Source organism: Neoarius graeffei, chromosome 21 (genome assembly GCF_027579695.1).
Source record: "Neoarius graeffei isolate fNeoGra1 chromosome 21, fNeoGra1.pri, whole genome shotgun sequence".
In the NCBI taxonomy this organism is placed as follows: Eukaryota; Metazoa; Chordata; class Actinopteri; order Siluriformes; family Ariidae; genus Neoarius; species Neoarius graeffei.
This window is the reverse complement of record NC_083589.1, coordinates 47,509,366-47,532,163: the sequence shown is the minus strand read 5'-3', so window position 1 is coordinate 47,532,163 and position 22,798 is coordinate 47,509,366. Positions and strand designations below refer to the sequence as shown.

Below are 22,798 nucleotides of genomic sequence, written 5' to 3'. Positions count from 1 at the left end.
ATTGCCTTAATACATGTAGGATAAGCGATATGCTAACAATATTGCATGCTATCAAACCAAATGAATGAAGCCTGCTAGAAGGGAATAGACTACAGGCTTTTATTCCATCGAAAGTGTTGTGCATGTATAATGTACTTTATTTTCTGAGTGCACAGCATTTTTATTATTGCTGTATATTGTGCTACTTGTTACATCTGATACTTAGCACACTAGAACTGTGCTAATTACGCTCTTTTAGCACTTACTGTACCATCTTGTACCAAAGCTTGATTATAGCATGAGCTAACTATGAGGGCCCCCCCAGACCCTTCAACGCTTACAATGTGAGGGCTGGCTCCAGTCCCCTTGGTCTTTAAATCAGTAACCATTACTGCTCCCCAAACCTTTCTGTGCTTACATTGTGAGGGTCCACAGACTCCATGGTGTTTAAAATGTAAGCTGACCACTATAGCCCCTGCACCCCTCAGCATTTACATTGTTAGTCTATCTCCAAAAGATATGTACCCAGGGGCTCCCCGGGACCCTGATCCAGCCGTTTGTATACATGCACTTTATGTAGTCCTGTGCTGACAGCCAGGAACCACTTTAACTGTAAAATGTGTTTTATGAGCCCATAATTGACATTTATTTGATGAACATAATTTACTTATTTATATATTCAGCTCGTTACTCAAATGCGTATAGCCTACCCTGGGGGATACTAAAACAGCCTTTTAAAAATAAATAAATTGAATTTTAACTAAACATTTGTTCTCAGAACTCAATCAATCCCTTCTTTTCATTTTATAACCAGGGATCTTTCCACCTTTGTCATGTAATAATCAGTATTTTACTAGGAAATACATTAATGAAGAGATTGTGTATATGAAGGGTAAATTATTATTTTTTAAAAATAACCAGTGGCTGGGCAACCACCAGAGAAATAATCAATCATCTATCCAGTCTGCTATTCGTCTGTTTTGAACTTCTCATTCATCACGTATTACAGATTATTCACATCAGTGAAGACAGGTCAAAACATAACATTCTTAAATGTTCTCTAACTCTCAAAACAACATCTATCAAAGTTGTAAGATATGAGGCAACACTAATTAAAAACCCCTAATAAACCTTTAATTAGAGCAGGTTTAACAAGTGACAAAATTACATTAAAACAATCTGAAGCTTGAAAAAGCCTGGATTATTGTTCACGTTCCCCTCTGACTTGCAGGTCAGGGATCTTGGTCAAAACCATAAAATCTGCTGAGACCGCTGCTGCTGCATAATATTACTTTGTACAGATAAAAATGTTCAGTGTACAGAAGGTACATCATAGAGGAGGGGAAAAAAACAAACAAACAAAAAAAAAAAAACAATAATGGAGATGCAAGTCAGGCACCATTTCAAGCCACGCCACACCAAACCAAGTTTACATTCACTGAATTTACAGCCTACACAGAAAAAGGGAAACACACTAAAAAGGGGTAAAAACACTGGGCTATGGACACAAAGCAAATTACACTGTGTGCAAGTACAGTAACATGTCTGCATTTTTCCTCACGTCAGCTCTGAGATCATACAATTGTTTAAATAGGTCAACCCTGCAGTCAAAAAAGCACTTGTGCAGAGGTGAGACACTATAGTGTGCAACCTTGATGACCAGTCGAACTGACCGGATGAATAGTTTATAATTAACTGCACCCATGAGTGTACTAGACATCTCATGCCATGGCCATTAAAAAAAAAAAAAAAAAATATTCAGGAGTTTTATCAGAGAATTGACTACCTCTGCTCCTCAAATGATGATTCCACTCAATTTTGGAAATTAATTTAAAAATAGTAAACACATTCCCAGCAGGTGCAGCGCCAGTCCCTAAAACACAAAATTAAGGCACGATTTGGTCATTTGCTGCAGAGAACAGTGCACTGTTTTGTGCATTGCTTGTACTTCTTGCTGCAAATACTCCACTCCATCTGCACTGCATTTCTGATAGAAATGACTTTTTTTTTAGAAAAAATATGGAGAACTAAGGGAAGAACTAAGTTATATGATAGGTTTTTACCAAACCCATCATATAACTGCTTGGTCAATCACTCTGCAACTTTGATATCGCCAAGTCATTACAACCTTTGTATGGGCCCACAGGAGTTAATCGGACCCTTGATAATTAATTGGGGACAATGTTTCTTACAAATTTACACTTTATTAATCTCAAATGAACCCTCACCATATTTAAACAAAACATGCTTTGTGAAGATCAGCATGGCTTATCTGCCCCTCTCTCACAGGACTACGACACACGATGGGTAAAACACGGTGGAAACAGCAACATACTGAAACACCGTGACCAGGTGTGCTGATCCTGATCACGTGGAATACTTTAGCTTTAGCTGTGCACTAAATCGCTTTGGTGGCCAGAGGAGGTCTGTGGATGAGGAAAGAAAAATCAAAACCATGAAACTGCACCAATAATAATGAAAATGCATAACTTTCAAAATATAAAGAAAATAGTAATAATAATAATAATACATTAGAGTACAATGGAATACAATCAAAATGGCAGGACTGAGGTGAGAAATGCATGAAGTTGGGGGGAGGGGGGAAGACGCATTAAATTACAGAAGAAGCCAATTACTGGACACGCGTTTTAAAACCAAGCGGCTTGTATATCACTACCGCGTGGTTACAGCATCCCCTCTGGTACGTCTTTTCACTCGTTTGTTGGTAGGAAATGAATTAGAGCTTATGGCAATCTGCAGTTTTATATAGACAATTTTAACCACCACCATTCGACAAAATATTTACAGCACCCCTTTGAGAGTGTGTGCATGCCATTGTTTTGGACTAAAAACTACAAAGAAAGGAAATACATAAAGTTAAAAAGTCTTCAGGGAAATAAACATCCACGTTATATGATACAATTTAAAGCATAAATATAGGGATATTGGAACCAGCACATGCAGCTATGTATAGCCCAACAAAACTCCTTTTGACCAAGTAGAGGAGTAAACAAAACAAAACAAAAAAAAAACCCAGACAAGAGAGGAACCACAGACTGCAGCTTCAGTTCTCTCTCGTACATCCTCAAATCTGAATATTAGAATAAATTGGAAGCAATGTTTCCTTGTTTAGTCCATAAACCCAGTCTGTGTTTTTAAACAAAAAAAAAAAAAAAAAGGGGGGGGGGGGAGACAGAAAAAAGAAAAGCATAATAGATAATTGTGTCCATTGCACCAAAGTTTCAGAGGAGGGATATGCATGACTAGCTGTCCTAAGCAAAGCTCTGACAACTCCCAAAATGTTCATTGTGCACAGCTCTCCTCTTCAGCTCCATCTCCAAGACAAATAAGCTGACAGGGTTGCAGCAAACAGTCACTTTAGACCTGCTTACAAAAGACCATGTCTTCAATGAAGGAAAAGCTCCTGAGCATGGCTCCGACTGCAGGGAAAGACCCAGGAAACAGGGAGACTCTCAGAGAGAGAAGGAGAAGAAAAGGAAGAGAGCGCATAAGAGGACAAGGTTCGGGCTCAGGAGAAGCTTAGGAAGCTGGATGGGCTGGAGCGCTGGTGTAACCGGGCCATGGTGTTCATGCTGGAACTGGATGGTTTCAGTGGTGTGTTACAGCCCAAGGCCTGCGGGAAACGCTGGTGGTAGCGGTCAAGACGTAGGTACTTAACAGTCACCAGCTTTCCTGGAAAAGAAGGCACAAGAGGTCAGGAGCTCGATAAAGCACAACAGCAGTTTGTAAATAAGCATACGATCAATGTAAACTATGATGCCTCAGCCTATTCCGCTCCCTTCTATCGCAAATATTAAATCCATTTACCATCAAACCAAGAGCCATGCAGTGCCTTGAAAGCTTTCCCAGAGTGCTCGGCTGAAAGGCACTTCACATAAACACAGCCCTGTGGGGACAGAAGAGCTTAGGATGAGAACTTTTACACCACCAATATGGAGACTCCAATGTGAAAAAGTGTAATGTTAGGGTACTTTCACACTTTTTTTTACAAAGAAAGAAAAACATGCTGCCGGAGCACGCTGGTATGAGGGGCCTCATGTGACACATTTCAGCAACAAACAGGCAAAACCCACCTCTCGTGAATTCTTATCAACGGCAATGTGGACAATCCCATCATTATCGCTGCATTTTTCCAAAATGGCTTCTTGAATGGCAAGATGCCAGTTTTCCCCCACCTCCCTAACGAACAATAGAAAACTGGATGTTGAGAACATCATGTCTTTAAAACATTTGGCCTCTGACATGTAGAACTGGCCTATCAAACTTTTAAATCCAGTCAACATGCCAAAGATTAAAGCGGTTGTACTTTTTAAAGCTTACATTTAAATGCAGTGCACATTTCTTTACTCTTAACAAATCTTAACACAGATTTGATACAGCCAGAACTTACATTACAGGGTCAAACATGTTGCGAATTTTCAGACACGGCGTTAAACTGTTTGGTGGTGAATTCCTTCGATCCAGTGGAAATGCTGTAAAGCACAGCAAGCACAATGTTGAATATAAAAATACCCTTTTCACATACACAGGCCAAGGGATAACATTTTGGATGCCACAGTTTGTAACAAGCAAAGCTACCTTTTCCCTGCCATACTTTGGAAGGCATATTGCACATCTTGTCACAAGACAGGGGAGGCTGAAGCCACCGCCACACCAGGAAATCTGCTCCTCCAATCCTCTGTTCTTCTGTCCGGATGCGGGAGTCGTTTGCAGAGACAAATTTTTCAGCTCTATCCCATACTTTCTTCATCTTCTTCCTGACATTTAAATTAAAATACACACACACACACTTAAGATTTACAAAAATACCATAGAAAGGAAGTACTGTTAATGGGAGACACATCAAATGCATGTACATTTTGGCCGAATCCCATTTCACCCCTTGGACCAACCCCATGGCCCTTCCCCTCCATTTTGCGCGTTCACGTGAAGGGGTAGGGGTATCCCAATCCCAGTTAACGCGGAGGGGTAGGGGAAGGGGTAGGGCTTCTGTACCCCTCCAAACGGAGATTTTCCTGGAGCTGACTCCGAACGAAGGGGTTTGAGTGATTTTCCACAATGCCATGCGGATTTCAGCGAGATTTCATGCGGATTTCAGAAAGATGGCGGTTCCCGCGGCGAAAGATTGTCATAAATGTATTTTCTCCATTATTTGTGTTTTAAGTTGTTATCCAGAGGAAACACGCCGCTTGATTCGCTTTCGAGCTGAGAATGAGCAGCGATTTCTGAAATCCAAGCTGCTGCTAAAAAGCTTTGGGAGTGAGTATTGTTTTCGGTTGCTTGACTGCGTACGTTTTGTTCTGTTATTCTCGCTTTTATTGTTTACATGAGTGTTCTGACACCTCATTCTGTCGGATGTGGTGCACGAAGCGCCAAAGATATCCCATTCAGTGGTGTTAGTTAACAAATCACACCCTGCCAGCAGAGATTTCTGGTTCTGGCTCTGACTGTAGCGGCTGGTCGCAGCCAATGACGCATTTGGTCGCGTTTTGCTAACGTAAACGCTGACGGAGGTACGCGATGACGTATGCGATCGTTGAAGGGCTATCCCAATACGTAGGGGTTGAATTAAGCCCTATCCCTTGTAGCTCAGTTTCAAGGGGAAGGGCCAAGGGGAAGGGGGAGGGGTAGAAATTAGAATTGGGATTGGGCCTTTACCCCTTATGCTTGCCTTATGAGACCGGTAGATATCATTACCATTATTAAAGATAACCGATTTAAGGCTATGGGGGGGAAAAAAAACAACCAAGTACAAGGTTCAGATGTGCACCAATATGAAATTTGCTGGTCAGTATATTTATATTCTTGACAAAATTAAAAGCACATGTGGATAGTTGGGATGGTTCTTCATGCTTAGACTTTTTACTACATGGACATAATACATTTTACACCACATTCATACAAGTTCAATATTTTTATGCCATTTCCTTACATTCATATCGCTAAAAGTCCATTTCTAAAATATGAATACACAAAATTAAACCAAATAAAGAAAAGGCGTGCGTTTTGTCCAGTCCCTTAAAGGAACAGTCCACCGTACTTCCATAATGAAATATGCTCTTATCTGAATTGAGACGAGCTGCTCCGTACGTCTCCGTTTCATATCACTGGCCATATAAACCTTCATATCACTAGTTTCATATCACTGGTCATATAAACCTATGTAAACAGGAAAAACGCGGAAGAGTTTGGTCGCATCTAACTACAGCCCCAAAAAATACCATTGGCCATGCTGAGCCTAGCTACATTGCTAACAGGAGTGACAGCACGTCTGACTGCGTCTGACTGACTGGGAGGTCGCGCAAAGCTCGGAGAGGTACGGAGCAGCTCGTCTCAATTCAGATAAGAGCATATTTCATTATGGAAGTACGGTGGACTGTTCCTTTAAAGCTCATAGGCAACGGTTTTAATTTTATGCATATTTGAAACTTTATATGTTAAAAAACCCTCTGCAATTTTCTTCTGGTCCCAAGAAGTATTGTTAATAAGTAATAATTAAAAATAAATTAGCGCAGATGGTGGTAAATTTCTGTTCGGCGATTTTCGTGACCACTCGGCGCGTGACGTCATTTAAGACAAACAAGCCGCTTGAGTTGAGTCCACTTCCGTTTACTTGCATTGCCATTTGGCTTGAGTGCAGACGTGCGTTCAGAAATTTCCAAAGAAAAACCATGCCTTATTGTTGTGCAGTGAACTGTAACAACGGGACCGGTTCAGGAAGAAGTTTTTACCTTTTTCCGAGAAAGGAGAAGAAGCAGAGAGAGTGGATTGGCTTTTTCCGGAAGAGAAGAAGAGGCAGAGAGAGTGGATTGGCTTTTTCCGAAAAAAAAGAGGCGGAGTAAGTGGGTTGGCTTTTTCCTAAAGAGGAGAAGAAGCGGGGCGAGTGGGTTGGCTTTTTCCGAAAAAGGAGAAGAGGCGGAGCAAGTGGGTTGGCTTTTTCCGAAAGAGGAGATGAGGCAGAGAGAGTGGATTGTGTCTTACCCCTTTTCCACCAAATCAGTTCCAGGGCTGGTTCGGAGCCAGTGCTGGTTCACAACTCGTTCAACTTGTGAGCCAGCTGAGAACCAGCTTGCTTTTCCATCGCTCATGGTGCTAAGAGAAGACATGTCATTACGTCGCTGTATACGTCAGTTACGTCGTTGTATACGTCATTATGTCGCTGTATTTGCATAAACCTTGGCGCGAATATCGAAGCAAAAACAACGCGGAAGAAGCAGCAGCAGCAACAACAATAATAATGGATGACTTCGCGTTTGTACAGCTGCTGCTTCTCGTCGCTTAAAAATGGCGATCTTTCGCGGTCTTGTTATTGTTGTCGGTCTTAACAACTCCGCCCCCCCGCTGACGTAAGCGGTTCTTTCCTCTGGCCCAGCAGAGTGTTGGTGCTAGCCTGGAACAGGTTTTTCTGGCCCCAGAGCCAGTTCTTTGTCAGTGGAAACAGAAAACCCGGTTCCAAACTAAGCACTGGCCCTGAGCCAGCCCTGGAACTGCTTTGGTGGAAAAGGGGCATGTGTGAAGTCAGAGGGCTGGCTTTTTCTGAAAGAAGGGAAGAAGTGGAGAGAGTGGATTGTGCGCATGAAACAAAATCAAGCCGTCAAAGAAGAAACAGAGCAGCAACGCTCAAGCAAAAAGGAGAAGATTGGAGGTAAACATTTCTACTTTTGCTTGCAATTGACAAGTCAAGAGTCCTGAGGGATCCTGTACAATCATTGTGGAAATGAGACAAAGGGATATTTCCTCGCTTAGAGTCGGCTATAAATAGTATAATGCCACGGATGGCAGGCTAATGTGGCGTACTGGCATACTGTCAAGTAATCGTTACCGATATCCACTAGGGAGGGCGGTTTAATTATTCTTCAAAAGGCTCTTGTTTAGTATTATGACGAAAGTAGGAATTTATCATAACTACCAGGATAAATCGTTTGGGTGCGAGTCTTGTCGAGGCCCGGGGTCACCGTGATCAGAACGGTGGTTTCACCTCTCGATATTCAATTTGGAGAGTTCCTACTTCAAAATCGCTATCAGACATTTTACACAACCTCTCACGACCAAAGTCCGTACACGTGTGCTCGGTTCACAAGTAAAACACAGAGCTGCTCCCAGTCTGTTTGGCTTAAATGACGTCACGACAACTGTCCCCTGGCGGTGAAAGTGCGCATAAGCAAGATGTCAACAAACCTTCGGAAATTGGGCAAAACAGTATATTTTAACCGTTTTATTCAATTTTAGGCCGCAAATTAGACACTAGGAAGATTGAATTCGCTTTTTGGGTCGTTCTTCTAGACAAAGTTGATATTCTACGTTTCACCTCCGACCATTGCCTATGACCTTTAATGGGTACAGCACTGGGATGTAGTTTAACAGCTCCGCTATAGAGCTAGATCAATCTATGATCACTTTACCAGCTTTATTTCTGACAATAACGCTGGATCATAAAAACGTGCTACAAATTCCGTGAGCGTTTTATATCTTAAGTAGTTAATACAGAATCCACAACAAAATGCAAAGGAAGATGTGTTTAAGATTTTTAAAAAATGAGACATTTTAGTCTAGACGTCTAACATCACCACTGCTCACAATTCAAAGCTTCACAATTGACCCAGGGCATCACAAGTGATTAAGTGGAAGGATTTCTGTCTTTGAAAATAAAAACACAAACACGAGACTGTTCAAACAATGAAATTTGTTCTGGGAGCCCAAGACACTAACAGAAGGGCATGGCAGAGTTAACTTATTTAACTTAGGATTAAACTCATCAACGATGAGCCTAGACCAAGTCAATACAGTCCAAAATAAATGCAACACAGTCTCAGCCTGAAACAGACAGCAATCCCACAGCTATCTTTAAAACAGTGTGATTTTCTGGGTTTGTTCGCTGAAACTGATTAGCACATGCCTGAAAAGTCTAGCTGAAAGGTAAAATGTCCTACCTCTCCTGAGGCTGAATGAGAGAATCCCGCACATGAAGAATGGGCAGAAAAGGCTGCAGGTCCTTGTTTTCCTGGCATGCTTCATTATGACTCCTCAGGACATCTGGACACACAAAAATGAAGCTTGGACACACTCGTCTCATTTCACCACTGCTCTGGTACATCACGTGAAAAGTCATTTATGCAGAACAAACAGCCGCAGAGAAACCTGTCATTGATACCTATGATTCTCTCCACCATGTCATACATCTGCCTGGTCTCCTCCTCCTCCCTCCTCCATCGGTACTTCATGTAACGCAGTACGCCATAAACAATGGCAATTCCTTTGGGGAAGCAGGAAGCAGACAGAGCAGATCACAGATGATCAAAGAGAGTTAGGCAAAGCCGAAGAAAGGGTGAGCCGGGATTTACATAGCAGAGGTCTAGAGGTCAATGGCTGTCTGCATTTGCCTGAACCAGAGGCCAAACCCTTTACTTATTCTTAATAAATCTAGCCTCAAATCACTGTACATGTTGAAACTCTAGTATTGAAAGATGTACCAGCAAGGATGAGGAGCACTCTGTAGATCACAGTGAAGAAGGCTCGTCGAAGGCGGCAAATGAAGGACATGCGAGGGTGTGTGGACTCCAGACGAGTAATGTCAGACACATCCTCCACTAGTTGCATAGGGTCATCTGTAATCAACCTGTAAGCCCAGCAGTCAGGGATTAAGAGAACACATTTACATATTGACCCATAGCTATAAACAACAACAACGGCATTACAAAATAAACAAGGTCACATCAGTTTAGGATATTCTTAGAAAAAAAAGGTTTACTATAGCAAGCTTTGGGGTTACTTTACCTTATTCCAGAAATATCTCCAGTTCTAATGATCCACTCCATGGCTGTTTCTATCCAACATTCATAGCTTTTATTTTGCAGCTAGATAAAGCAAAAAACATACATATGACTGAATACACAGTCGAAAACAAAGATTTTTAAAATGTAACAGTAGAGAAAAGGTCCAAGACATTTTTCATTATTCTTATCCCACAGCAATTTGCCAAAAATGACCATTTATTTCTGAACAACCCTTACTTTTTATTGAGCTACTGTCCAAGGTTGTAGAATACCCATGAAATAGTTAGTTCCCATTATGATTGACATTATAGCAGAAATTAGCTACGGCCAGGTCACTCACCAGCATTTTATTCATTTAAAAAAAAAAAAAAGAAAAAGGGCTCGTCATTTTACGCCAAGTTCACTACATGATTTTAACCCTGATTTTCCACTTAAGAGTTTTTAAAAATTGCCGAAGAAAAGCCCAACCAGAGGCAAATCAGCATTCGGTCTCAATTTGTGAACCTGTTCAAAGACATGTTCTGAGAAATTCACCGATGCACCGCAGATCCCCAAAAAATATCTAGCAGGGTAAATATCTGGACCCGTCAGAAAGTCCAAATCCTGTAGCATGAAAAGTGTTGTGACCAGCAAGGAGTTCGGTGATGAGCCACAGCCAATGAGAGTGCAAGGTGAGGGTAAAACACACAAGAGGAGTTTTAAACAATAAACAAACAAGGCTACAGCAAGTGTAGCAGAAAGTGCAGGTGTGTGGTTGCCAAGTCCAAAGGCTTCCCTTTTGGATCGGATAGTGTATATACAGTACGTATTAGTTATACCAGAAACTGTGGTGATTATTTACAGTGCTCAGCGTAAATGAGTGCACCCCCTTTGAAAAGTAACATTTTAAACAATATCTCAATGAACACACACAATTTCCAAAATGTTGACAAGACAAAGTTTAATATAACATCTGTTTAACTTATAACGGGAAAAAGTAAGGTTAATAATATAACTTAGATTACACATTTTTCAGTTTTACTCAAATTAGGGTGGTGCAAAAATGAGTACACCCCACAACAAAAACTACTACATCTAGTACTTTGTATGGCCTCCATGATTTTTAATGACAGCACCAAGTCTTCTAGGCATGGAATGAACAAGTTGGCGACATTTTGCAACATCAATCTTTTTCTATTCTTTAACAATGACCTCTTTTAATGACTGGATGCTGGATGGAGAGTGATGCTCAACTTCTCTTCAGAATTCCTCAAAGAAAATAATTTCTTTCCACCACAAAGGTGAAGGCTACAAGATGATCAGCAAAGCTTTACTTATCAGTCAGAATACTGTAGCAAAAGTGATACAAAAATTTAAGAAAGATGGAACTGCAACCATCTCACAGAGACGTCCAGGTCGTCCACGGAAGTTAACACCTCGACAGGAGCGTCTTCTGATGAGAAGGGTTGAAGAAAATCGGCATGCAAGTTCACTAAAGAAGTAGAAAGCCAAACTGGGGTGACTACTTCCCGTGACACAACGCGGCGTACACTGCAGAGGAATGGCATGCATGGATGCCGTCCACGAAAGAAGCCTCTCCGAAAGCCGAGGCACAAAAAAGCCCGCCTAGAGTTTGCCAGGGCCCATGCTGACAAAGATGAAGGCTACTGGGACTCTATACTCTGGAGTGATGAGACCAAGATAAATGTTTTTGGAACTGATGGCTTCAAAACTGTATGGCGTCGCAAAGGTGAGGAATACAAAGAAAAATGCATGGTGCCTACAGTGAAGCATGGTGGTGGCAGTGTCCTTATGTGGGGCTGCATGAGTGCTGCTGGTGTCGGGGAGCTGCATTTCATTGATGGCATCATGAATTCACAGCTGTATTGCTCTATACTGAAAGAGAAGATGCTACCATCACTCCGTGCCCTTGGTCATCGTGCACTTTTCCAACATGACTAAACACACATCTAAAGGCCAATTTATGCTGACAACCCAGTCCTCGCAGATGGCGTCGCAGACAGCGCCTGCGTAGCCCCCCCACCTTCGCAGATGCTCTGCGCGCACCTCCCAAAAATTGTGACCACCGCAGAAGCCTCGCAGACAGCGTCGCAGACAAGAGGGCTCCGATTGGTCCACTCTACATCTGCTGTACACGCACTTCCGCTTCCCTACTTTCCCAGTTTGGTTTGTTTTCACGACCGCCATTTTTAAAAACACGAGCGAAGATGGAGCAGCACGAAGAGCGGTTGATCGAGGAAGTACGTACATCTATACGACTCCAGTTCTAGTCATTATAAGTAACCGGAGGATAAACACTCTACTAACCACACCCAACAACTACTCCTAGCGATTTCGCGACTTCGCGCCTCCTTGCGTTGTGGCAGTGAATAACATCGCGCACGCCTATTACTCCCCGCTCAACGATAAATTACAACTGTCTGCGAAAAGCTATCTGCGAAAGCCTTGTCGCAAGAGCATGCAGAGGCCTTAAGGCCACTGTTGGATTTCTGAAGAAGAACAGGGTGAAAGTGATTCACTGGCCAAGTATGTCTCCTGATCTGAACCCAATCGAACACCTATGGGGAATTCTGAAGAGACAAGTTGAGCATCACTCTCCATCCAGCATCCAGTCACTAAAAGAGGTCATTGTTGAAGAATGGAAAAAGACTGATGTCGCAAAATGTCACCAACTTGTTCGTTCCATGCCTAGAAGACTTGGTGCTGTCATTAAAAATCATGGAGGCCATACAAAGTACTAGATGTAGTAGTTTTTGTTGTGGGGTGTACTCATTTTTCCGCCACCCTAATTTGAGTAAAACTGAAAAAAAATGTGTAATCGAAGTTATATTATTAAGCTTACTTTCATGTTATAAGTTAAACAGATGTTATATTAAACTTTGTCTTGTCAACATTTTGGAAATTGTTTGTGTTCATTGAGATATTGTTTAAAATGTTACTTTTCAAAGGGGGTGCACTCATTTACGCTGAGCACTGTAATAGTAGTGAGTTGACTGGTAAAATTATGCACACAAATGGAGTAGAAAAAAATATATTGTAAATGCATATGAAATTAGATAAGTAGGCTTGGACTACTTTCTGCATGAATGTGCTGCTTGCGTCTCAGTAAAAGTGGTTTCCTCAAGTACGATTTATTTCTGAGAATATTCATCATAATATTCCCATTTCAAGACCTTGATGAATACCCATCTATGTGGAAAAACTGCATGGCTCTAATATTGCTTGGCAATCATGATTGTGTTCAAACACTGTTTTGAAATCAAGGCTCAGTTTTGTCACAATAACATGGCAATCCTGCATTGCATTAAATGCAAAAGAGCCTGAGCTCCTTCTTTCTGCCCTGTGCACAGTCTTGCATTGTCAATGTCCTGCATTTATTCAGTTTTTAAATCAGCAACTTATAAGGCTTATGCTAACGTTCATTAAAAAAAAAACCCGATGCAAACACTGCTGCACTTGCTTTTTTTTTTTTTTGGGACGGGGGTAGTCCGGTCCAGTCTTGTGCATAGTATTACATCGTTTCCTGTATCTTCTCATGTGTGTTTTTTTCAAGATAAAACAGTTTGGAGTCCAGGCAGACTCATTTGGGATTACTAGTGATGAAGGATCTTGTCATTTGTGACGCCTGTCACTGATCAGTCACATAGTATGCAAACCACAACCATTTCAGGATTTCCCATAAATAAATAAATAAATTGTATGGTGCGAACAGGACAACAATCTGATGACTCTGAAAGTCATGTCATGTATGGACCCTTTTCACGTGACGTCACGACAAACGCGGCCGCCATTTTGGACATGTACTACCAGTAGTCTACCACAGCCAACAACGAGGAACGACGGCGAAGCATCGAAAGGAATATAGCCATCAAAGAAAGTTTTTACTTTCAGCAAGACTTCCATCATGACATTATATTGTTGTGCACCTGGATGTAGTAACCATCAACACACAAGGCAAGATTTATCATTTTATCGGATCCCGACAGATGCTGACCGACGGAGAAGATGGATGGTCTCAAAAATATTGGCAAAATGATGTTTATTGACATAGCAATCGTGTGTAACGGGAAGCATTTGCATATCCGAAGTGTTGTGTTTACATCAAAGATAAAATAAACCGATACGACAACGACTGCTGCTGCCAGGTTGGGGACACAAACTAGTAGAAAGGAAGTGTGCCAACAGACTTCCTTTGTGGTCGATTCTGCTTTAAGGTAAGATGCATTTAATTATTCGTCTGCTGTGGGTTTGGAATTGGTAGCCTGACCGATTCGTTCATGTTTGTGGTGCCATTTGTTTGTTGACACGTGTTGAAATGGAAGATTGGTTGTTGACATGATTTCCAGTGATGCTTTGGTGCTGCTGTGGATCAGATGTGTTAAGTAGCCTGACTGTTTTTTTTTTTCTTGCGTGTGGTATCGTTGTTGACGCGAGGTTGTTTTTTGAACATGCCAATGCGGACATGATTTCCCCTGATGAGTTATGACTTCAGACGCGATGCGTGTGTGGAGTTGTGGAGTCCGCATATGTGCGCAAGATAGGCTTCTCATATGTTTGGAGATCCGCGCTCCGAGACAAGCGCAAGCACCCCCCAGGGAAAAAAAGGGACCCCCCGAAAATATCGGCATAGTTCGAACACTGGGTTGGAGAAAGTAGTGGCAAATAGTGAGTGCACAAACCATAGAAGGCAAACTGTACACAGCGTCAGGGCAGTGTGATGGTATGTCTACTTTTAGATTGTGTTAGCTTATCAATGAACAGACTCGTCACTTGACGAGTTTCACGTCTTTACGATGGATACTTAAATGCATGTTAGGCATTATTGTTGCAGTCTAAGCAGTCATTGTAGCAGCTAGATGAGCGAGAACCGAAAGGGTCTGTGCCATAAACTGTTATTTCTTCATGTCCAAAATGGCGGTCGCGCTTACGAAGGTCACGTGAGTGAAAAGGGTCTATAGCTGCCGTTAATGAGAAACAAAAAGTCCTCTGTCAAAGACTTTCCTGTGGTAGAAACTTTAAGGGAACAGTTTTACCTTGAAGCATTATAAAGCCGTAACAATGGAGTCTATCTGAATGAATGTTCAAGTCTCCTTACAGAAGACTCCATATCAATGACGATACATTTTTCTTTGTTAAAGATCATGTTACCGAGTTTAGATCACACATCTTACTATACAAGTAGGGGTGGGCCATATATCGAGATTTGCGATATATCGATATGTTTTATGAACACGAAAAAGATTTTGGCATATCGTATATATCGAGATAATGCTCTAAATTAATATGATTTCGCCACTGTGCTTAATTTCCTTCACTGTGCTATGGTGCTGCCCGCCCCGCCTCCTTCTTGTGTTTGTACCCCCTCCCCTCGCGTGTAGGCAGCGTGTTAACTCATTCAACATGGCGGCGCCCACAGAAAGCCCGGAGGCGGCAGAACTCGTACCAAAAAAAAAAGGACAAATGGCTCCATTATATGGAAATATTTTGGTTTTAAACCGTCGGACGAACAACAGAAAGAGGTCTACTGCCGGGAATGCAAGAAATTGGTGGCAACCAAAGCATCGAGCACCACGAACCTGTTCAACCATTTACAGGTACGCCACAAACTTTTGTACGAGGAGTGTGCCAGGCTGAGAGTTAATGCAGTGAGATGAGTTTGAGTTTTGTTTTTAAGGAAAAGGAAGGCAATGTGTATTATTTCTATAAGTCAAATTATTATTTATGAAATGAGGGTTTTTTTTTGTTATCTTAAATGTTTAAGACGCACTTTATAAGAACTGCCTACCCTCAGGTTTTATGTTTGTAATTAAAATAAGGCAATATACTACTTCCTTGGTTTGATAATTCATGTTAAAAATGGTGCACAAGCACTTTGTTACTAGTACCTGTCTACCTCTAGGCACTTGGCTGCCTACCTGTTTGCACTTCAATTAAAAAAAAAAAAACCAACACCTTGCTGAATTTGGTGTGTCTGTTTTTTGGGGGTTGTTTTTCCTGCATAGATATCGAGATATATATATCATATATCGAGATATAGCAAAAATATATCGAGATATTTTTTTCTCCATATCGCCCAGCCCTATATACAAGTCATTGTGAATTAGCTTTTACTACAGAAGCAATATCAGAACAAGTACATTAATATAAAACATGTGACACTACTGTCAGAGCTGCTGTTATACTTTCAATCAAGAACTTAACAGCAATGTAGTATAATTCGGATTATTTCAAAGTCACTGACAGAACATCAAAAAGTCTGACGTGCTAACTGCACAAAACTTAACCTACCTTCAAATACTTGGTGGCCTCCGAGAAGGAGACACTTCTGTTTAATGGTTCGTTGAGATCTTTGCAGTCATGTTCACCTGAAATACATACATTTCATATTTAGCGAGAGAATCTCTTATTGTCCAAAAAGCAACCTGGAAATATTACTGTACACTAAAGCTGGGTGATCGATTCCATACCATGATTAAGTAGACAAGAAATGTTTCTCTGGGGGCATTATGAGAATATCACTACTTTAATTAAACAATTCAAATGTTCCTGGCAAGACCAATTACACATTAACATCTAATTTACCATCACGTTTCATTTGACTTTTTATTAATAGCACCAGAATATCTTAATGTGTGAATGTTTTTAAATTAGGTTAATGATGATCTTGCAGGCCAAAGCATGCAATAAAGTCTGAAAAATTGCTTCTTTTTCAATGGCTACATGTACTTCAAAGTCTACAAGTGCCCCTGAATGTAGAACCAAAAGTCCAAGGTGTTGAGTCAGACCTAATCCAGCTCCTTCTACCTGGGCAGAGTCAAACCCAAAATTCCAGGAAGTGGAGACAGCTTCATGTATTTCAGGCTGGATGAGTGGTTTTGAGTGTATTGCTCCGTATTGCACAGGGTCTTGTGGGTTAGGGTTATGGGAGGAGGAGTTGGATCAAGTCCAGCTCTACCCCCTGGACTTTTGGTACTGCGTTTCCAAGTTTCTCCCCTAATGATGTAAATTGGATAGAAAACTTGGGTAAGCTTCACCTGCACTAATCACAAGGTTGGCATTACGTCTCATGTATGAGGAAACCAGTTAGCACAAGATAATGAGCACACAAAGCCAAGCCTCTTGTGATAATTCTATAATTGGGTAGGTTGGTACTGTAGCACAAAACAATCCCGATTCTTCCTGCTTGTGCAGTTGTTTCAAACGATTTACCATAAGAAAGCTGTTTAAAAGATCAACCAACAACAAACCATTGCTGTTTTACTCCATTTTGAAATCTACATTTCACCTGCAGTATTGGCCAGATGGTCATGCAGATGGAGGAGAAGACTGAGGATGGTGTCTCTCTCTGTGTGGCTCTAAAATGACAAACGAACGAGAACAAAAGAATAAGAATGCTGTTTTAAAAAGAAACATTCGCTGCAGCTCAACCTGTTTTTCTACGTGATTAAACATGAAATCATAAGGACGACAACAAAGGACTTTTTAAAAGTAATTCAATCGTTAGCATAGATTTAATGCATCCTCCAGAATTATGAAAAACAATCAGCCCCAAAACACAGTCGGGTCCATAAATATTTGGACACCTATGGTTATTATTTTAACTGTCTAACACAGTATATTGGCATTGAAACTAAATTATGAACATGGCTTCCAGCTTTAGTTTGGCATTTACATTCAAATCAAGTGGATAGTGTAGGAATTACAGTACATTTTACATGTGGTCCTCCCCTAAAAATAAATAAATAAATGGGGGGGGGGGGGGGGGGGGGGGGGGCACTGACATTTCAACAGCTCAGCAAAAAAGATGCATGGAAAAAAAAATTACTGTAGTGATGGAGATATTGATTTTGTGCACTAAAGTAGAGTGTTCCATTAAATATGCCCGTGTATCATTTTTCATCAATTCAATGAACAAATATTTATCACAATCCAGCTTGACATTCATGGAAAAGTAACCACCAAGATCTAGATTACTGATGGGACTTGAACTGCAACAAGAGTACAATCAAGCTATAGACATCTGCAAGTCCAAGTTTGTGTGCCCATTTCATATTGGTGTAGAGGAACTGAATAAAGGTCAGGCCAAAGGAAATTACATCACCCAACACTGTGGATATAATCCTACTCAGTGGAGGCTAGGGCATAGCTGATATATCCATAATTTGTAATACACCCATAATTTGTACAATACAGTTTATGCACAGATTGATAAATAAGGATCGAGGATATTTTATCCCAAGGCATGCTTGCCTCTGCCAGGAGGTTAGGACTTGGCTGTAAAGGGAGCATTTTCCAAAAAGACCCAAACATATCAACCAACACAGAAATCAAAATCAATAGTAGCACAAAATCAATATCTTGCAATGACCATCTCATTCATACATTTCACAACTGAACAGTTATAACTTCATTCAAGTTACTTACATATGTTTTATCAAATTCTGCACCAAATGGGTGGCTTCTGCCTGCAAAAGGGAAAAAACAGAACAGCAATAAGAACTTTAATGGCAGAGTAGAAGAGGTTACGTCCCACTGCATTTCCCTTTCATGACTGCTGAGTGCAGAAACATACCCAAACATCATGTGAACAAACGTGGGTCTCCATCATTCAAACTCATTGACAGATTATGCTATTCAGTTATTTTCCACATTCATACCTCTAACGAGGTACAAAAAAATTAATGGCACATCTTTAAAATGATTATAATACGTTCTGGGACAAAACAATGGCAGCAAGTTATTTGGTTAAAGAAACTTAAAGTAGACCCTTTCAGATTTTTCAAGTCTAGGTCATAAAAAGAATTTTCCCCAACGGCCAATTATTTTTGTTTAGTGGACCAAAAGCTAGTTCATTCGAATCACAGACTTCCAATTTTATTAGTGGTTTTTTTTTTTTAAATAGCACAATTAATGAATTTAGGGCCACGTGGCCCTAAATTCTCTGCTATTTTTTCCTGCTTCACCATGACCCAATTCAAGATACTATGTCATGCATCACGTGGTGGGCTTTCCCCAGTCACGCAAGGCATTGCGGGATACAAATTTTAAACAGGAGAGAAAAATGGAGGACATGAGTGGGCAAATGAAACATAAAAGACCGACTACAGTAATGGAAAGCGAGAAGAACAGATGTTATGTTGTGAAGGAAAGGAAATGCAGGACCAAACTTATAAATATCAGTCGTCAGCGAGCACCTCCATGATCAGCTGATCGTTTAGCGACAGAATGATGGAACTGTCAGTGCACAGTCAAGGTAAACCTGTAAATGGCAGTAATGCAACACTGTGGATGCCAGCTGCCGTAAAACCCAAAAGAAGAAGATAAACTTGCACATGTGCATAGGGACGACTTCTGTCTGCTTTACTGTGAGCATTTTTCATGCACATTATTTGCTCAGGAATCCCCTCAAATTAAATAACTTCCCAGCCACAGAAAGGCCTGTATTTTTGTGAGAAATTACAGAAATAAACATATATCCCAACAATCAAATTTCACCAGGAAATACGTTTCACCGATTTTATGAAATCGAAAGGCAGTCACGCGTTAAAATATCAGAAATATAGACAATATAATAAGTCTGTTCCTTCTAAACATTTGCTGGCAGGGTTACTCAGCTATCAAGCTAAAAAGCTGCACCTATTTCACAAATGACTGTGCTACAGAAGAAAAATGCATTATGACTTCCACTACACGTTGTCTAACAGTACAGCAAAATGTCAGTATTACTATTTCAGAATAAAAGAAAGCAATATATCGCAACATGTCTGCCACAATTATACAAATCCTATCTATCTATCTATACAGAGAAACCAAACAGCAACAAAATGATGCAAATCCTGCTGAATACAACCAGCAAACAGAGCTAAGCAGTGTAGTTGTGGTCACAGACTTCCAACGTCTCTGGCGAGACGAGCAATTAGTCTGCCCGAGCTTATCTGTGACCTAGATGTCTGTCTGCCACTCGCTCTTTAGTCCAGACTCTCCCTGGATACACCATACACACTCATGCTCTCAATACAGGCAATCGCTTCCTCAGGCAGACATAGCAGTGTTGGCAATTAAACACAAAAACAGCACTTCAGTGCTTCCTAGAATTAAAGGTATTATTAATTAACTGATGAGTTAGGTGTGTGAAAGCAGAGAAAACATGTTCAGTGCAGGAACATGCACTGGGAACAGGACTGAAAACACTCCACTATAAACAAAAATAAATCAGGGGGAAAAAAATTGCAAATATATTATATCAGGGGAAGAAATCAGGAACCCAAATGCCAGAGTTAAAACACCTTTGCATCACAGTGTTGCTCTCCTGCTGATCGCCTGACGAATGGGTCTGCCACTTTTCAGCGCAAGCTGTCTCCATTAAAAACGTACAAGAATATGAAATTTATTGAATTGAATACGGACAGTTTTGTTCACATGAAGGATTTATAACTCCGTCTGGCTCACTATAAAAAGTGACCTACTTTTGCATAAATGGTTTAAAATATGACAGTGTTGTTCTATCAAAATGTTTTACTTTATATCAAAAAGCACAAAAAGGTGTACCATCATATGACTTATCAAAAGTGCAGTAAATTAAGACACTGTGATGCTCATCATGTATTGAGACATCAGACATTGTTTTGTAGTACAACAAACTACTAGTTGCAGTAATGCTATATTTTATATGACGTGTAACTTTTAAAATAAGTCATGGGAATGCAGACACCATGGCTGGGCCTGAGAGCTTGATGATGATTGAGACTCAAGCTCATCAGAATACAAGCAGGCCTTGGAAAATAACATCCGTTAAATGTCGTCTATAGACTCACCATTCACTCCGTCTGGGGCTCCAGAGCCCCGCATGCGCAGGTACATGAGGCCGAGCAGCACGAAGAAGAGGCAGGCGGCGGTCAGGAGGAACATGGACAGGTAGTGTGCGCTGAAGCCGCCGGTGACTGACACCTCGTCCCGTTTAAACTGCTCCAGCAGCTCATCCTCCGGTCCCGTGGCCTTCCGTTTGGGGCTGTAGTTATGGTTGGAGCCGGTGTGGTTCGAGTGGTTGAAGGCGTAATTGGAGGCCAGGCTGTTGTACGTGGAAAACCGAGGTCTGAGTCCGGAGCTGAAGCTCTCGGTGGTCGCCGCGGCCTCCTCGCCGTTTACACTCGTGAAGCGGGAACTTTTCAGATAGCTCCCTGTAAACTCGCTGGTCTCTCTGTCGTCCTCACTCGCCATGTCTTGACCGGCAGCACCGGGCCTGGTGTCTGCAACCTTTTCCCGGACGCGCTCCGACTCCCAGACGCTTTTGTACGGAGTGGACGTGAACTTCGTCGCACTCCGTCTGGAGAGCAGACGGCGGTCGCGTCGGTATTCCCGTTCCTCCTCCTCCTCGTCTTCTTCGTCCGAATCAGAATAATCCCCACAGAGCTTGTTACTGTAAGACCCTTTACTACCGTTCAGAGTTCTCCCGGTCCTTTGAGGCTCCTCTTCGAGACCGTCCTCCGGTTCGCCGTCATCCTTATCCAAGTCTCCGAAGCTGGATTTCCCCCGTTCTGTCCACCACGGAGAACCGAGGCCGCTTCTTCTGCTCTCTGAAAGCCCGAGATGGAATTTACTACTGCTGCTGCTGTTGTTTAAACCGAGACCGGTACTTCTGCGTGCGCCGGCGGCGGGTGTCTCTGGTGTAGTAGGCCTTACGGAGTGAAGCGCCGAGCCTCGGTCTCTCCTGCTGCCGCCGCTGTGGTTCAGGCCTCCCTTTTTCTGCGGCGCCTCCACGTCTGACTCGTCCGAGCTAAAGCCCAAGACGAACTTTCCGCTCCTGTCTGCTCGCTTTTCGTTCAAAAGTGGTCGAGTGCCTGGGCTTCGCGTCGAGTTCACGTACGTGACGTCACTGGCCGTCGGCCGAGCCCGGAACGCTGAGGTTCCCGCCGCTGTGTTATGACCACCGCCGCCGCTGCTGCTAGCACTGCTGCTACTACTGTTATTGTTGACGCTGCTGCCGTTTCGCCCTTTCACGCCTCTGGAACGCTGTTGTTGCTCCTCGCGTAGTTTTTTGAGTTTTTTTAAGTATACAGGCCGCGTGTTCTCCGTAACCGGGCCCGGAGAGAAACCGAAGCGTTTTAACTCCGAGAAAAGCTCCTCGTCCGTTAGCTGCACGGACGCCATCTTTGCACAAAACTCACACTGAAAGCGTTACAGGAAGTGACGTAGAAGACAAGTCGCACATCCGGGCAGTAAAGTTAGCCGGGTGAATTTACCACAGCAGCACTGAGCGTCAGAATTTTGCGTTTTAACTGATATTAAAACTGTTTTCAACAAAGTTTCTCCGGTACAATCATTTTGTGGGTGGATTAAATGCGCTTTAGTTCAGTTAATGTCATTCAGATTATGTTAAAATGTTTCGGATGAAATGTATCTTTAAATTTATTTACAATAAAAAAATATCACTATTTACACACACACACACAAGCCAAGGTGTGATTTTCAAAACAATTTATTGATATCCTCACGTGTGTGTGTGTGGGTGTGAATAAATATTTAATTAATTATTGTTTTGAATTTTTAAAAATACATCCAGATAATTCAAAAAATTAATATTTTTTGAAAGATTTATCAGAACCAGAACCAGGCTGATTGGCCGAGTATGTCGACCCGAACAAGGAATTCGGTTCCGGCAGTTAGTGTCTCTCTAGCGATACAAAAGAGGTGAAAAAGTGTGAAAATATGTATATGTGTAATAAAAGAAAAATGTAAATATACAGTATGTGGGCGGCACGGTGGTGTAGTGGTTAGCACTGTCGCCTCACAGCAAGAAGGTCCTGAGTTCGAGCCCCGTGGCCGACAAGGGCCTTTCTGTGTGGAGTTTGCGTGTTGTGTCCGTGTGGGTTTCCTCCGGGTGCTCCAGTTTCCCCCACAGTCCAAAGACATGTAGGTTAGGCTAATTGGTGGCTCTAAATTGACCGTAGGTGTGAGTGTCTCGATGTGTCAGCCCTGCGATGATCTGGCGACTTGTCCAGGGTGTACCCCGCCTCTCACCCATAGTC

At 41.9% G+C, this 22,798-nt stretch overlaps 2 protein-coding genes across 2 annotated transcripts in view; one reads left to right on the top strand and one right to left on the bottom strand.

Annotated features, from left to right (window-relative positions):
* Positions 1 to 1,096: 1,096 nt before the first annotated feature.
* On the bottom strand, positions 1,097 to 21,927 carry lemd3 (LEM domain containing 3). The gene is made up of 13 exons (XM_060903265.1): positions 20,588 to 21,927; positions 18,198 to 18,238; positions 17,059 to 17,128; positions 16,062 to 16,138; positions 9,775 to 9,854; positions 9,471 to 9,616; positions 9,152 to 9,253; positions 8,931 to 9,033; positions 4,579 to 4,757; positions 4,391 to 4,472; positions 4,074 to 4,179; positions 3,808 to 3,886; positions 1,097 to 3,672 (listed from the first exon to the last, which is right to left on the bottom strand). The coding sequence occupies exons 1-13, from the start codon at positions 21,918 to 21,920 to the stop codon at positions 3,509 to 3,511; spliced, it is 2,562 nt and encodes an 853-aa protein (XP_060759248.1). The 5' UTR covers positions 21,921 to 21,927; the 3' UTR covers positions 1,097 to 3,508.
* wif1 (wnt inhibitory factor 1) overlaps positions 15,294 to 22,798 on the top strand; it is a 41,210-nt gene continuing 33,705 nt past the window's right edge. The window contains exon 1 of the mRNA XM_060903267.1: positions 15,294 to 15,367. Within this exon, the coding sequence (XP_060759250.1) occupies positions 15,307 to 15,367 (61 nt within the window). The 5' untranslated portion in view covers positions 15,294 to 15,306. The remainder of the gene's footprint in view (positions 15,368 to 22,798) is intronic.

What these genes read in the sequence shown, in the direction of transcription:
- lemd3 (XM_060903265.1), bottom strand. Translation starts at nt 21,920, where the DNA reads ATGGCGTCCGTGCAGCTAACGGACGAGGAGCTTTTCTCGGAGTTAAAA. An exon ending in CTCATTCAGCCTCAGGAGAG is followed by an intron (nt 4,758 to 8,930) that starts GTAGGACATTTT and finishes TTTAAATGTCAG; the next exon opens with GAAGAAGATGAAGAAAGTAT. An exon ending in AACATGTTTGACCCTGTAAT is followed by an intron (nt 4,180 to 4,390) that starts GTAAGTTCTGGC and finishes ATTGTTCGTTAG; the next exon opens with GGAGGTGGGGGAAAACTGGC.